This window comes from Typopeltis vanoorti, chromosome 3, assembly GCF_054136105.1.
Source record: "Typopeltis vanoorti isolate ZY-2024b chromosome 3, IOZ_Tvanoo_1.0, whole genome shotgun sequence".
In the NCBI taxonomy this organism is placed as follows: domain Eukaryota; kingdom Metazoa; phylum Arthropoda; class Arachnida; order Uropygi; family Thelyphonidae; genus Typopeltis; species Typopeltis vanoorti.
The window spans coordinates 41,711,997-41,727,595 of NC_143551.1; the positions used below are offsets into that span (position 1 = coordinate 41,711,997).

Genomic DNA, 15,599 nt, shown 5'->3' on the forward strand with positions numbered 1-15,599 from the left:
CATCCCATACATTAAAGGCACATCTGAAAAGATATCTAGGGTGCTTAACAAACACCAACTATGCATAGTATTTAAACCTTATGTAAAATTAGCAACTCTCATCCGTTCACCTAAGGACAAATGCACTCCTTTATCACATCCAGGAGTTTATGAAGTGCCCTGTTCTTGCCATCAAGCCTACTACGGACAGACAGGAAGAACTGTGGACATCCGCCTCTGTGAACACAAAAAATAAAATATATCCGACACTTTCGCTATGGCAAGTCGGGTCTGGCAGACCATGTTTTGGATACCCCTGCACACAGGATCAATTGGAAACAAACAAAAGTAATGCACAGAAGCTTCTACAAGTTAGAAAGGTTGTTCCTGGAATCAACAGAAGCCTTAATACATACTCCAAACCTTAACAAGTATGGCTGTATAAATCTACCAAAGATTTGGGAGACAGTCATCCTAAGACCAAATTAATATTTATTACTTTTATTTTATTTTATTTTTTTCAAACTTTCTAAGACTATTATCTGGACTACTATTGCAAAACTTGGAACTTTTTTTCTTCTTTTTTTTTCTTTTTTTTTTTTTTAACCTAGATGGCACCCTATTAGGACTTTAGTCTTGTGTTGCACACTGCAATTACTTATACTAGCCCCACTGTTACACCGGATTGTGGTTGTCTTGCATTTGTAACAAACTTTGTGTTGTGTGTTCTGAAGATGCTGGATATAATACCAGCGAAATATTAGCTTTTAAGTTAATAAATAGTTATTTTCTTATCCATCTGAGTTCATATCAATATGTTAAATCTGTTACAACTTAGCTTCATCAGTTTCTTATAGTATAACCCTGCTAATATAATATGCCACTGGAAATATCATGCTAAAGTTCATAGCTTCACACTTTTATTATTATTATTATTATTATTATTATTATACGGATATCTCCATTGTGGCAAGAGACTCATTGCAGGAGACCAACACTAACCACTATTCACACAATACCTATTCCATACTCTTACACGACTTCCAGGAGTCACCCCTTGTCCTGCTATTGCTCATGTATTGAACAATTTCTTTTGAGTCAGTCTTATAGAATCCATTTAGCTTAAAAATCTCTATCAAGTACCATCTCCTCTGCCTCTCAACTAAACTCTACAATACACACACCCTCAATCTATTCTCATAGGGAGCATTCCACTCATAGGGAGCATTCCACAGACTTGCTACTGGCTTGGTCACTCATCTCTAAATCTTCTGCATCATCTCCTGATTTCAAAGAAATCAAGGTGACTGACCTAAAAAGGGATAATAACCTCCCCAATTTTCACTCCAATACTATAATATGATACAAATTATGTTGTATCATAATTTGTGTTTTCATTTCGCAGTGCATTACTCTACATTTTTCAACATTAATTTGACAACCATTGTCCTTTGTCCACACTACCAACTTAACAACAAACCATTAACATCATCTTACCATAATCATTCTTCCTTCTACTTGCCACATATCTAAAAAACACTAAGGTTTTTCTTTGCCTGATTTGCCAATCTACTTTTGTTTTCCTTACTGAGTCACTCTCCTGATTTATTATTTATACTCTTCATGTAACTGATTATTACCATTATTCATCTTGTATTGCCTCCAAAGTACCAGATTTCATACTTAAACCCTTCATTCATCCATTTTACACCTGCCTTATTCAGCTTTTTGGTCTTTGGAATACATTCACACGTTGATGCTGTTATATATTTCTTTGTCAGTTCTTCCCAAGCAATATTTATTTCCTTACTGCTGAACTCCTTGTTCCATGCTCTAGCTCCAAACTGTCTCCTAAGCTTGTCATAATCACCAGCCTTGTATTTTTACATATATCCTTTCCTCACAGAAGTCTGTATATGGCTAGCTACAACCCAGGTGATCACTTCATGATCATTCTCACTAACTGGAGAAAAGTGAAAAATCCCACTCACAGTTACATCTTCTATTGAAATTATCAAATCTGAAACTCTCAATCCTCACATGCCCTCCTTTACATGCTGCCTCAGATAGTTATCTCTCAAGAACTTGAGCAATTCATTGTCCTTATTCCAAATGCTATCTCTTCATTTCAATCTATACCACCATAATTAAAATAACTTTTTTCATCTCCACACACCACATTGCCTCATAATGATTGCCACTATTTCCCTCTTTCATATCAACCGTATGTGGTCATAATCACTGCTACTTTCAACATCCAATCTCTCTATGCCATATCTTCCTGTCCACCAAGGCTCCCTTGTTTTAAATGAATGTAACAGGAGCAGTTCCCTGCTACTGTTACATTCCTGTTCTGTCTTCATCTCTCATGCTACTACTGTTTCCACTACCAAGCACATCTGCTTCTTCAGTACCACTCTCCTAATCTTAGTTCTTCTCTATCAGAGCTCTATAACTGAGAGGACACCTACACATAGCCTTTAATGATATGTGGAGAACCTTTATTGTACAATGAAACCTGTGGAGAATTCATGACTAAACAAACACACGTAATAACCACAGTAATAAGTTTTAATAAGTAAATATTTCATCCTAAGTATCTTAGGATGAAATATTTATTTATTAAAACTATTTGTTTAGTCATGCAGAGAACTGACCATAGATTCTGACTTAATGTCAAATCCTCACCTTCTCATGGTGTATGCTGTGTATCGTGGTGTATCTATCTGGATACCGAATCAGATTGGTTGGCTAATTTGGTTGGCTTAATTTGAAATTTAGCCAACCAAATTGTATTTTATTGGCTTAAACCACAATATAAAATGATGGTACAACATGACAGAATTTCATGCCGACTGGGACATCATCCAGTTAAACAAGGCTCCCGTTCTTTAATGGGGGCCTTTTGTTTTTGTTTTTAAATTTTCTCATAATTGATAAATTTATAGAAAGAGTGGATGGGAAAGAAAGTTAAAATAAGACAATTAATTTAGACTTTAATTTTTCATGTTCTGTAATGCTAATCTCCAATCTAATATTTCAGTGTGTGGTCTTCAACTGCTCTGATGGCTTAGATTATAAAGCCATGGGAAAATTTTTTAAGGGTCTTGCTCAAGCTGGCGCTTGGGCTTGTTTTGATGAATTCAATCGCATTGAACTGGAAGTTCTCTCAGTTGTGGCTCAACAGATTCATAGTATCCAGCATGCCATACTACAACAGCTTACCACCTTTATTTTTGAAGGAACTGAACTGGCTTTAAATCCAACCTGCAATATGTTTATCACTATGAATCCTGGATATGCCGGACGTCAAGAATTACCTGATAATTTAAAGGTAAGTAAATTTTATGGTGTACAGTCATATTTTAAATAAGCTATAAAAATTAGTTTTGCTTTTGTATTTTTTTTAAAAAATAAAATGCTGAATTGGAAATTGGGGAAAAAAATTCAAATATTACAATGCATAAATAATAGTGATTCACTGTAAAAAGGTCACTGAATTGAAAATATTCTTCAATTTTAAAATTAGTCCTTATTATATCCTTTATAATAAGGACTTTACCAATACTTTACCACTTTAATCTTTTCACCAACCATGATGTACATATGCATCAATCAAAACATGGATGTGAAGTACACAATATTGAAATAGCATGGATTAGAGTGTATGATGCTCAATCTGTTTTATCCAGACTGGTTATCTGGGTAGTTAATGCATAGAAATAGGTTACAGGAGAACCAATGTACTCCAATTCACATTAATTACAATGGTAGCAAAGCAATTTTATTTTGGAATAGTTTGCCAAACTACAAGATTCATAGGTATTATTTCTGGGAAGATTCCCATGTTACTTCTCTAAATAAATATTATTTTTATGGCCCTTTAGCCCATAAAGGGGCATCCTAAACAAAAATAGGCTAAATATCCATAAAACTAATAAATACCAGATTTAATTTGAAAATATATGAATAAAAAGACACTTATCTGTAGCTAAAGTGTAATAGAAGAGAACTTGTCACTAGGATCATTGTTAGTGGATGTTAATGTGAATTGAGAAAAGAAAAAAAAAGAGATAAAAGAAAAAGAGAGTGTAGAAACCAGAATAATTTGAATAAGGGAGAGGGTAATGAAGAAACCTCAGTAAGCATACCTATTTTATCTATGATAATATCTACAGACTGCTATGGTGTCATTGAAATTAGAAGAATTTTCTGGAGAAGTTGTTTTACATACTTTTTTTGATACTAGGGAAAGTGCAGTTTACATTTGGGAGTTGGAAACAGTGGAATATACCAACAAAAATTAGTATAATCATGCATGTTTAAACATGTCCATATACTGTATGTTGAATCCTGCACATGTGTGCTGACACATATGGACCAATATATATACTGTATATAGGTGTGCAGGGGTGGTAAGTGACTGTGATCTGTGGTTGTAAACTAGCCTATAATTTGACACAGTTGACTTTCTTTTCACTGGATCCTTCAGATGCTAATGGTGGAAGTGAAGGTATTAAAGAAACTAGTCAGATAGAAACAAACCTACATCCTATCCCATTTCATCTTTCCTTCAAAGAAGCTGAGTGACTTCATTGTCACTCAGCTTCCTTGAAATCTAATAAAAGCTGTGATAGGATGGTTAAACCAATCTGCATTGTGTATTATGTTTAAATTGTATGTGTTCCTCTGGCTAGTTTGTCTGTTTACCATGATGAAAAATATGCGTTTCCAAGAAGGGAAACCCTGCCACCTTCATATGAGACCAGCTATAGGCTGGTCATAGGTTCTTCACATACTGGAAGAGATTCGAACTCAGGTTGCTTCATTAACCTCGTTACTTATTATTATCATTATTATTATTATTATTATTACATCACACCTCCAGGGAGTCCAAAGACTCATCGAGAGAGGGCATCAACTCTACAACTCTTTGTCTCACTACTCCACCAACCTTCATCATCTAACATTAGTGCCATCTACTGCCAACTACCACCGCTAGTGCTTTCACAGACAATCACAAACATCCATGCCCAAGGCAGGATTTGAACCCACAGCCTTTTGGCTGGAGAGCAGATACGCTGACCACTTCGCCAACCAGGCTAACACCAGACTTCCATAGAGATGAAAGACTCATCAAGGGAGACTATGCATTCATCAAACCATATATTAAACTCAGTGAATGTATATACATCCATCACATTCTCAGGCAATGCATTCCATTTACCAAACCTGCTCATTTCACCCTTGTTAACATTTGCCTTATACAGTTTCCAGGACTGACCTTTTGTTTAACTCATCTGCTATTCTGTGTTTAACTGTAACAACATCTTACCAACTTATATGTCTTAAACATATCTCCTCCATTCATGAGGTTCTGCAGATTGCATTCCCTCAACCTGTGTTCATATCTCATATCTCTTAGTCACTCTTCTTTTGATAGTTTCTAATATATATCATCATCCTCTTGAAAATCTACTGACAGTGTTTGCACACAGTATCCAGACCAGTTTCTACCTTTAATGAGATCTCATCATTCAGAGCCAGGCACAAGAAGATGCTAAGATTAGCCAAGATTAATTCAACCTTGATAAGATAATAAGTGATGTCCATAAGGATATGTGCTTTGCATTATGGGATACTAAGGCAATTGATGTGAAGTCAACATTTGCTATATACAAGTAGCTTGATCATGACGATACTTCACTCACAAACTTTGTTTGCTTACAACTTGGACAGATTAATCAAGTATATAATTTCTTGTCAAGTATAAAAAAAGGCTGTGGGTTTGTATCCTGCTGTGGGCATGGATTGTCTGTGGAAATGCCAGCGGTGGTGGCAGGCAGTAGATGGCGTTGATGTATTTGGTGGTTTGAGTGGTGGAGACAGAGAGAGATGTAGAGTAGGTGTCCTCCCTCAATGAGTCTTATATAATATACTTTGCAAGCAAGTCGGAAAACGATCTACAATTTTCTCTTGTACAAATTATTTTGATAATAATGCAAGGCCTGCCATTTTTATTCTTCCCATTCTAGTTAATACTGTTTAATTCTTTTCTCTCTATAGGACACATACCATGTGAATATGTAGTAAGTCATACCATCCTCATTCCAAAACCTAATAGAGAACATATCTTAAGCAACAACTACAGGCCTATTTCTCTATTTAATACTGACTACAAGATATTTTTTTCACATTATCAATAACAAGAGGCTCAAAGTAGGACTGAAATACATAATTACAAGCACACAGGTGTATGGAGTTCCAGGCTAAGCAGCAGAATTGAATCTTTTTCTGCTATGCGATCTACTTTACCTAATTATTTTTAAACAACAGCCAATGGCAGTGCTATCGGTGGACCTCATTCAAGCATTTGATAAGTGGCATCCCTTTCTGTTTTACATCCTCCAGCAAACTGGTGTGTAGCAAAAGGCTGCTATTCACTATTAAAGAAGCCTATGCAAATTCAATTATCCACCTCCTAGTAAATGGATTCCTATTACAGACCCAGTCAAAATTTAAGAACAAGTCAAGCAAGGTTGTTCTCTTAGTCCATTGCTCTTTCTTTGCATTGGTTCTTGAACCTTTCTTGCAGGAAGTTGATAATACACATACTGTATGAAGGATAACAGTTCCCTCAAAGTTCCTACTACATCATAGGCATATGCTAATACCTTATTTTAGTTGAGGGAACTGTTGTCCCTCGCACAGCATGTGTCTTATCAACTTCCTGCAAGAAAGGTTCAAGAACCAATGCAAAGAAAGAGCAACGGACTAAGAGAACAACCTTGCTTGACTTGTTTTTAAATTTTGACTGAGTCTGTAATAGGAACCCATTAACTAAGAGTTAATCAAAATCAGTGGATTAGCTGTCAATGCTGACAAGACAAAATTAAAAGTTTTTGGAAAGTGAGAAATTCCTTTTATACTAAGAGTGTACCTCTTGCTATACTTGGATATTCCTTTTCCAATTATCGAATATTACCAGTTCAGGAATTTATATATACAAAAACATTGAAGCCTTAAAAGACTGGAATAGTGAGCCATTTTCCTTTTTTTTTTTTTCTAAAGCCATAGTAATTAAACCATTGCTCAGTTGAATATAATAAATATTACAGATGCTGAAGAAAAGCAATTATATATATATTAAATCTGTGCAGTTTTTTTTTTTTTTTTTGTGTGGAACCAAAACCATTTTATGTTAAAAGAAATTCATTTTTAACATAAAATGAATTTCTTCAACTATCAAAGAAGCATGGAGGGTTTGAACTTCCAGTGTTAAAAGTCTTCTATTTAAGCAATACATACATACATAGTTTATTCACAATATACAATATGAAAAGGGAAAAGAGATTTGTATTAAAAATTAAATATTGCAGATTATGGTCTTCCAAGTCTCTCTATCTTGAGCTAACTGCTAGATGTCAGATGGAGTTTTGCAGTTCAGCCTACTGATGGTTTCACATATGTATTGCCAAAATTGTTGCACTGTCTTTCTCATCCTGTACAAACTAGAAGATGCATTTGCCATCTTCTAGTTTGTACAGGATGAGGGATTCCAAAAAAGGGTGAGACTTCAGGATGTCTGAGTTGATGCCCAAGCCATCTGAGTTGTAGTTTTTTGACTGTACTGAAAAGTGGTTCTTGCTTAGCCAGATTTAGCACAGCAGAGTTAGTGATGTGGTCCATCCGGGTGTATCCAAGGATCAATCTGAGACGTGTAGTTCCAAAGGAATTAATTAGATCTGTAGTTTTTTGGTGCTTATTGTCCAGGTTTGAGAACCATACAAGAAGATGGATCTACTAGTTGCATGGTATAGTCTTAATTTTGTCTTTAATGATACTAATGATGATTTCCAGATGGGGGCGGAGTTTGTTATGGAAGACTAGAGCCAACTGTTTACATTTTCATATCATTTTCTGTATTGCTGATGTACGATCCGAGGTATTGAAAGTCCTTTACTCTTTCTAAGGGTTTATTGTTGATATGAAGTATAAAGTTTTCACAACCTATTGAGAATACTTTGGACTTTTGGATGGTGATCTGCAGACCAATAAGTTTAGCCTGTGCCTCTAGTAGACTGAGATGTTTTTGTGCATTTGTTGGTTCTGTATCAATAAGTATAACATCGTCAGCAAAGCTAAGATTAGTTATTTGCATGGTGTGGGTGGATGTTTTTAATGCTAAAACCAAGATCTTCTGTGTTGATGGTCCGGAATTAAAAACAAATAAGGTGCTAGTACATCACCTTGCATGACTCCTGTTGTCACTGGAAATGATTCAGATGTATCTGTTTTAAAGATTACTGTAGCATTGTAATCTTTATAAGGCACTGAGATTGCTTGTATGAGTTTTGAGGGTAGACCATAGAAGCTGATTATTTTAAACATTGCTTCTCTATTAATGGAGTCAAAGGCTTTTTGAAGGTTAAATAAAGGTTAAAATGAAAATTTTTATCACGTGAACCTTCTATGATTCTTCTGATGCAAAAGCATTTGACAGGGTGCCACATGATAAACTGATATTTAAGTTGCAGCACATGGGTCTGGATGTCAGATTGGTCAACTGGATTCAGGATTGGCTGTCTGATAGGTATCAGAGAGTTGTGTATGGTGGGGCAGTTTCAAGGATGCAGAAGGTTACAAGTGGGGTCCCACAGGGCTCCGTACTGGGACCTATATTCTTTAACCTTGATATCAGTGACATTGTCAGTGGATTGCAAGGGGATATTCAGTTGTTTGCGGATGATGCGAAGCTGGGAAGGATTATTAATAATAGTGCAGATGTGGTAGCCCTGCAAGAGGATTTGAATAAGCTAATTAGATGGGCAAATTAATGAGGGTTTTGGTTTAATGCAAGAAAATGTAAGGTCTTGAGGTTTCAGACACATCAATGGGATGCTGCATACTCTATTGGAGGAGTTATACTGGAGGAAGTAGAAGAGACGAGATCTGGGGTTGATGATTGATAGAAACCTGAAATTTAGGGGACATATTACAAAGTTGGTGAAGATAACACAGAGGATTGCTGCAATAGTGAGAAGGACGCTGACCTGCAGAGACAGGACAGTTATCATTCTGTTGTATAAGACCCTGATCAGACCACACTTAGACTATTGTTCTCAGATTTGGTCCCCAGGATTTGAAGGGGGATAAATTAACTGTGGAAAGGATACAAAAGCAGATAACAAAGATGGTTTCAGGACTGTACAATGATAGTTATGAGGATCGGCTAAGGGAATGTGGACTGCAGAGTTTGGTGGATAGGAGGAGGAGAGGTGATATGATTGAAACTTTTAAACTGTTGAAAGGTGGTTACAGGGTTGACACTGGGGAGTTCTTTCGCATGGTTGAACAACGGGAAGGAGTGATGACAAGAGGCCATCCCTGGAAGTTACGAACATGAGCAAGAGGGTGAGGAGAGGTTTCTATGCATGGAGGATCATTTGTTTATGTTTAAAATATTGATTTCTTAATTTTGGGTTCGAAAAAGTAGGTTTTGTCTTATACACAGAAACATACGGTAATAGTTTCTCTGTCTCTGAGTAAAATTTGGACTTGTGATGAATGGTAAAGCTGGTGAAAGTCTTGATCATTACGCAGAATAAATGCTCACTGAAATAGCTCTTTTTTGCAATGCCGATGACCTATTATACTGTAGTATATGATCTAACTAGAAAATTATATTTGCTTTCAAACACTAATGTTGTACTTGTTCTCTCACTTCGGGCACATTCTAAAAAAACAAAAACGGATACCACTCGGCAGAAACTTTGCTAATAGAAGTCCTAAGCGTCGTCTGCTTCCGTCGTTACGACTGCCGCACCTCCTGGCCACTAGTACACAGTTTAAAGAGAATTCGCAAGTCTTCGTGACAAAAATCCTTACACTCTGATATATTCATCATTGGAATCTGTTTCCATTCAAGAATTTGGATATATTCTAGACAATATTTTTTCCAGAAAACTTAATAATATCGAGTTTTGAAGCTAGTGGAAATACACTAGATTTCTTTGTTGAAATGTTTTGTGGACTTTGCAAATATTACAAAAGGGTTACCAATCCAACTTGTCTTCTTTCTTTCTTGAATTCATATTTCTAAAACATTTAATAATTTGGAACTAAAGTTAATAAATTAACACGTATAAAACCAACAATAATAACTTTAATGAATTAAAAGTACAAATATTTCGTATTGAAAGGAACAGTACATCATCAGTGTAGAACAAACAGTTAAAGGAATGGAATACAAAGTACAGAACAGTCGGTGGATCACCAATTAAATTGTTGTTGCATACCAGAAGATTAATTAAAATAATATTAAATAATTCTTTAAAGATAATTATTTCATTGATGATTGCATAAGATAAGAATCTCCCAAACTTTTGGGGGGGAGAGAGAGAGAGAGAGAGAGAGACGGTCATTTCGATTCATCGGGCGATGCAAAAGGGCTTTGCAACTTTCTTTAAAAAGGCGTTCATATTTAAACCTGCATCTGTGGAGCAGACAAGCTTTATCCCACTGGATATTATGATTCTCATATTATCTGGTGTTTACCAGATACCATGTGAATGTAACTTATCATACTTTGGACAAACAGGCCATTCTGTGGAAAAAAGAGTGAAGGAACATCAGTATTATATCGAATACATGAAACCTCGTAAATCTGGTCTAGCACAACATAGCATTGACACTAATCATAATATCCAGTGGGATAAAGCTTGTCTGCTCCACAAATGCAGGATTAAATATGAATTGTCTTATCTTATGCAACTGTCAATGAAATAATTATCTTTAAAGAATTATTTAATATTATTTTAATTAATCTTCTGGCACATGGCAACAATTTAATTGATGATCCACCGACTGTTCTGTACTTCGTATTCCATTTCTTTAACTGTTTGTTCTACACTGATGATGTACTGTTACTTTCAGTACAAAATATTTGTACTTTTAATTCATTAAAGTTATTAACTGTTGGTTTATACGTGTTAATTTATTAATTTATTATGCCACAGGTACCTCTAAAGATTGAAACTAATTTCAGTCTTTAAATATTTTAGTTCATTTAGCAGAAATTCAAATATGCATTCACTTGTTAATAAATTAGCATCTCGCCACCCTAAGGCCTCAGCAGCTAGATGTACTGGTCCCAACACTTTAAGAAACTCCATGATTTTAGGATATTGAGCTTCATTCCACATGAAGCACCATGATCATTCAAATGAGAAGCACCAATATCATTCAAAGCTAAAACAACACATTCTTTTAATGTTATTAATCCTTCAATCATGGCCTGTAAACTGTTCTCTTTCATTTGGCAGTCAAGAATCAGACTTAATTCCTTTCCTTTTTCTTGTTTTATATAATTCTGAAGGTATCTCTTATGGGAGATTTTCTAAGAAATTTGCAAATTTTTCTAATTTGGGAAATTGATTGTTTGTAATTGTCAGACAACATAGGGAATCCACAATCGTTATCTAGATCAAGAGAATTTAAAAAATCCTCACCATAGTCATCTTCACACTCTGTCATCTTCAATTTCATATACATCATCATATACATCAATTTCAAGTCAAAATGTTAACGTTTTTAATTAAATAATTAATTTTTTCTAATTTTACAAATTTATCCAAAAAAAAAACCTGTTTTAAACCTGGTTTTTGAAAACTGACAAACCCTAAATACTACAACTTTTGATGCTTAACTATAAAATTGTTACAGCATTCTGACATTGACATTCTTTTCCTTAATAAAAGTAGAACTTTGTAGAAATTTTTATCCTCTTTCACCACAAACTTCCACAGTTAGGTAAAAATGTTTCATATCTTACTGAAGTTCCAAGGATACCCTAAGAGGAGGAATCTTGCTTGGAGATATGCATATGGTCAACTTCCAGTAAATGCTATTAAATGGAGATCCAATCTGTGCATCTCTTACAAATTAGAAATGGTAGAACATGCATTCTACATCTGCCCTCATACTCAGCATATTTGGAACAGATTATGTAATGTGTTAGTCATTCCATTATTTACAACAGAAGAGGTACTTTTTTGCAGTATCTCCCCACCTGTCAGCAGTGGGAAGAGAAGTTTGATTTTTTTAAATTAATGAATTAAATTGGCCTGTTCTGTTCAAGCCAAGTGGACTGTTCTGGCATGAGAACAGGCTACTTGGCTTAAAATCCATGTTAGGAAGAAGAAGAAGAATGAATTAAATTACCATTTTTGGAAGGTTAGGAAGAAACATGGATTTGAAAACCAGCAATCTTTCTTTCTTTTTTCTTTCACTACGCGTTATTCCTGCTTCCTATGCAGGGTCCGGCCGGTTTGCCTGCTTGTGGGATGAAAAACGCCAGATAAACTGGAGGAAAAAATCCTACTGCCTGCGCCCAAGACCGGCTAACTTGGCTATGCCTGAGGAAGATCCTCAAGTTCCTCACGTCTTCGACGGGAATTGAACCTGGGACACTCCTTCCCCAGGCATATGGTTGCGAAGCGCAAAGCCACTAGGCTAACCGTGCGGACTTTGAAAACCAGCAATATGACATACCAATACTTTAGATATTGTATTGTGGAATATGTTATTGTTCAGTTAGACAATTTTTGTATTTAGAAAGAAGCATTCTAGGAGATATCAAATCTTTGGCTAGCTGGTGTAGACCACCCACATTATGCAATATTCACCAGGGGTAGATAAAATTCTGTCTGTTTTTACTATGAGAGGATTTTAAATGGTTCCATCTTTTTAGTTTACTGTGGTCTTAATGAGCAATTGCAATTCAAATATTTAAATTTCTGTTTGCAATAACCTCAAGATCCCTTGTTTTCTCCACTTCTTTTGGTATAACCCCACAAAGGAAGGAATATGAAGCATTCCATCTCTGGATCCAAAATTTCATAACTTTACATTTAAACATCAGCACTATTACATTGAATATATAATATTGTCAATGTATTATGTCAATAATACATTGACAGTATTATTGACATAACTATGGAATAACACATATGCCACAGTAAATAACTTTTTTTATTATGTAAATATTTCATCTTATGTATCATAAGACATCATCAGCACAATTATTGAACAACAATAGGAATTGAATTCAAAAAAAAACAGCAGCCCTTATGCTTAAATTGGAATCCCTCTATATATACAGTTGCATGTTCATGGATTAAAACTATTGGGCCAAAATTAAAATTAATTTAATTAAATTAAAACATAACAGATAAATTATTTAATACAATTGAGGATAACAATTTCTTGAGCTTTTGGAATAGTAAGACAATCATTCCGATTAAGATTAGGTCTATGAAGTAAGGCTTCAGCACTTCCTTTATATAAACATTCATGTTTTTATATGGATCTGTGTAGTAGCTTAGCATGTTGCCATTGGATCCTGAAGTTTTTGATTCCGTGTTGTGCATGGCCAGATTTGTAAGGTTTGATAATATGGATATGGTCTTGATGTTCAGAGATACATTTATAGAGATCTTCCTGTTTGTCTATAGTAAGTCAGGTTACACGAACATGGCACTTTGTATATGGCAGGTAGCATCATTGGTGAGAGTTTGTCTTTTGGAGAAGGTAGCAAGCTGTGAATTTTGTTGATGGGTTTATAGGTAGCAATGAGTTGATATTTTTTCATATATTTTGCCAAATGTTCAGAGATGCCTTTAATATATGGTGTAGGAATACTGTTGGCTTCTTCTTGTCTCAGATGATTTGTAGGAGAGTGGTTAATTATTTTTTGGGTTGTTATTGCATTATATCCATTTAGTAAGGCTGTTTCTTTGATAATTTCCAATTCTTGTTTTAGGGATTCTTCAGAAGAACAAATCATGTGTGCTCTGGATACTAAAGATTTTATGATGCCATATTTTTTGAGATGGATAGTGAGCTGATGTATTATGAATATAATGACCTAAAAAAGTTGGTTTTCGGTAGACAGAAGTGGAAATTTATCCATCTTGTTTACACTTGATGTGTACATCAAAAATAGAAATACCTTTTAATGATTCTTTTTCTAGTTTGAACTTGATACAAGGATGCAGGGTGTTGATTTTTTGTGGAAATGAGTAGAGTTCTGGTTCTGTGGGACTCTAAACTGCAAAGACATCATCAACATAGTGTAGCCAAATTGTTGGTTTTGGGTCACAAGCAAAAATTCTATCTTCTAGGTGTTCAAGAAAAAAAGTTGGCTAAGTTAGGCGATAAGGGTGAGCTCATTGCTGTTCCTTACTCTTGATTTTATATTTTATCTTTCCATGTGAAGTAACCCTGATGTGATTGCAAATATGAATAATTTCATTATGTCCAGTGGAAATTTGGGGGATATTAAGTGAAGAGAGAGAGACACACAATGCCAAAGCTTACTAACATGTCTGTATTTGCTAGTTTAATGTCTTTTATTCCTGTATGAATTCTATGGAATTTTTTATCAAAGAAGCTGAGTGGCCAATGAGGGAATGGAGAAGATTAGACAGAGATCATGATATTTTATTATCATTATGACTTTATTCACATAATTGATACACAGTCATTATTATTATTATCATCATCATCTGACCTCCATGGAGTTAGGGACTCATTGTGGGAGGGACTGCCTATAGAATCCACAATGTCTACATGGACAGTTACTGTTATGTAATTTTGGTGAACCATATATTCTAGGAGGTCTTGCATGGAATGTTTTTGAGTCTTTTGATGGTTTCTTGACTATGGATGTGAGTGGATTGAATTCAAAAAACAGTAGCATGCATGTGCTACTGTTTTTTGAATTCAAAGTCCATTATCTGATATTGAAACCCATATGTTGCATCTTAAATACCAAGCTGTCATGTGGCACCCTTTCGAATGTCCTGTCAGAATCCAAGAAAATGGCAATGTATACCTTACCTACCTTTATCCTCATCCACTGCTGTTGTTACTTTATTATAAAAGGCAACTGGATTACTAAAGCAAGATCCCCCCCCTTAAGTAATCCATGCTGCCTACATAAATAATCTTGTCCTCATCTGTATATGAATTTTTCCCAGTTTTTCCAAATTTACAGCCACTTAGAAAATACAAACTGGTCTGTAGTCTGATACTTCCATTCTAATTATTTTTATGCAACGGTACCATCTTACACTCCTTCCACTCCTCATTTCCTTAGCACATTCTCGTCACTTAGCAAAATCCCATCTTCCCCTACTTTATTAACATCCAAAGTACTCAGTATTTGGAATACAACCTCTTCATTCACTTGTAATCCCCTAAGAACAAGGCCTGCTTTAACAGAATGAAATATCCTAATAATATGATCATTAAATAGTTCATTTATTTTGAAAATCAACACTGAATCCCAGACCTCATCAAGTTCCTGCATTTAGTTCCATCAGTGTAGTACACACCTTGTGATATCTTGACACACCAAAGTGCAGAAACTTATACTTAGCCACATTAAACTGGAAGCTGTTATCCTTTGCCCATGCTAGCAGTCTTTTGAAGTCAACCTCCAGGGTCTGTACATCATCAGTATTGACTCTTGTATTATGTAGCTTTGCATCATCAGCACACAACTGAATGCTTCTCCTCAAATCATTTCCTATATCAATGATGTACAAATTAAACAG

The 15,599-nt window shown here is 35.2% G+C and overlaps 1 protein-coding gene across 1 annotated transcript in view; it reads left to right on the forward strand.

Moving 5' to 3' along the window:
• Positions 1-15,599, forward strand: part of LOC150108079 (dynein axonemal heavy chain 3-like) — a 1,881,116-nt gene that overhangs the window by 446,857 nt on the left and 1,418,660 nt on the right. The window contains exon 22 of the mRNA XM_090415945.1: positions 3,023-3,313. Within this exon, the coding sequence (XP_090272071.1) occupies positions 3,023-3,313 (291 nt within the window). The remainder of the gene's footprint in view (positions 1-3,022; positions 3,314-15,599) is intronic.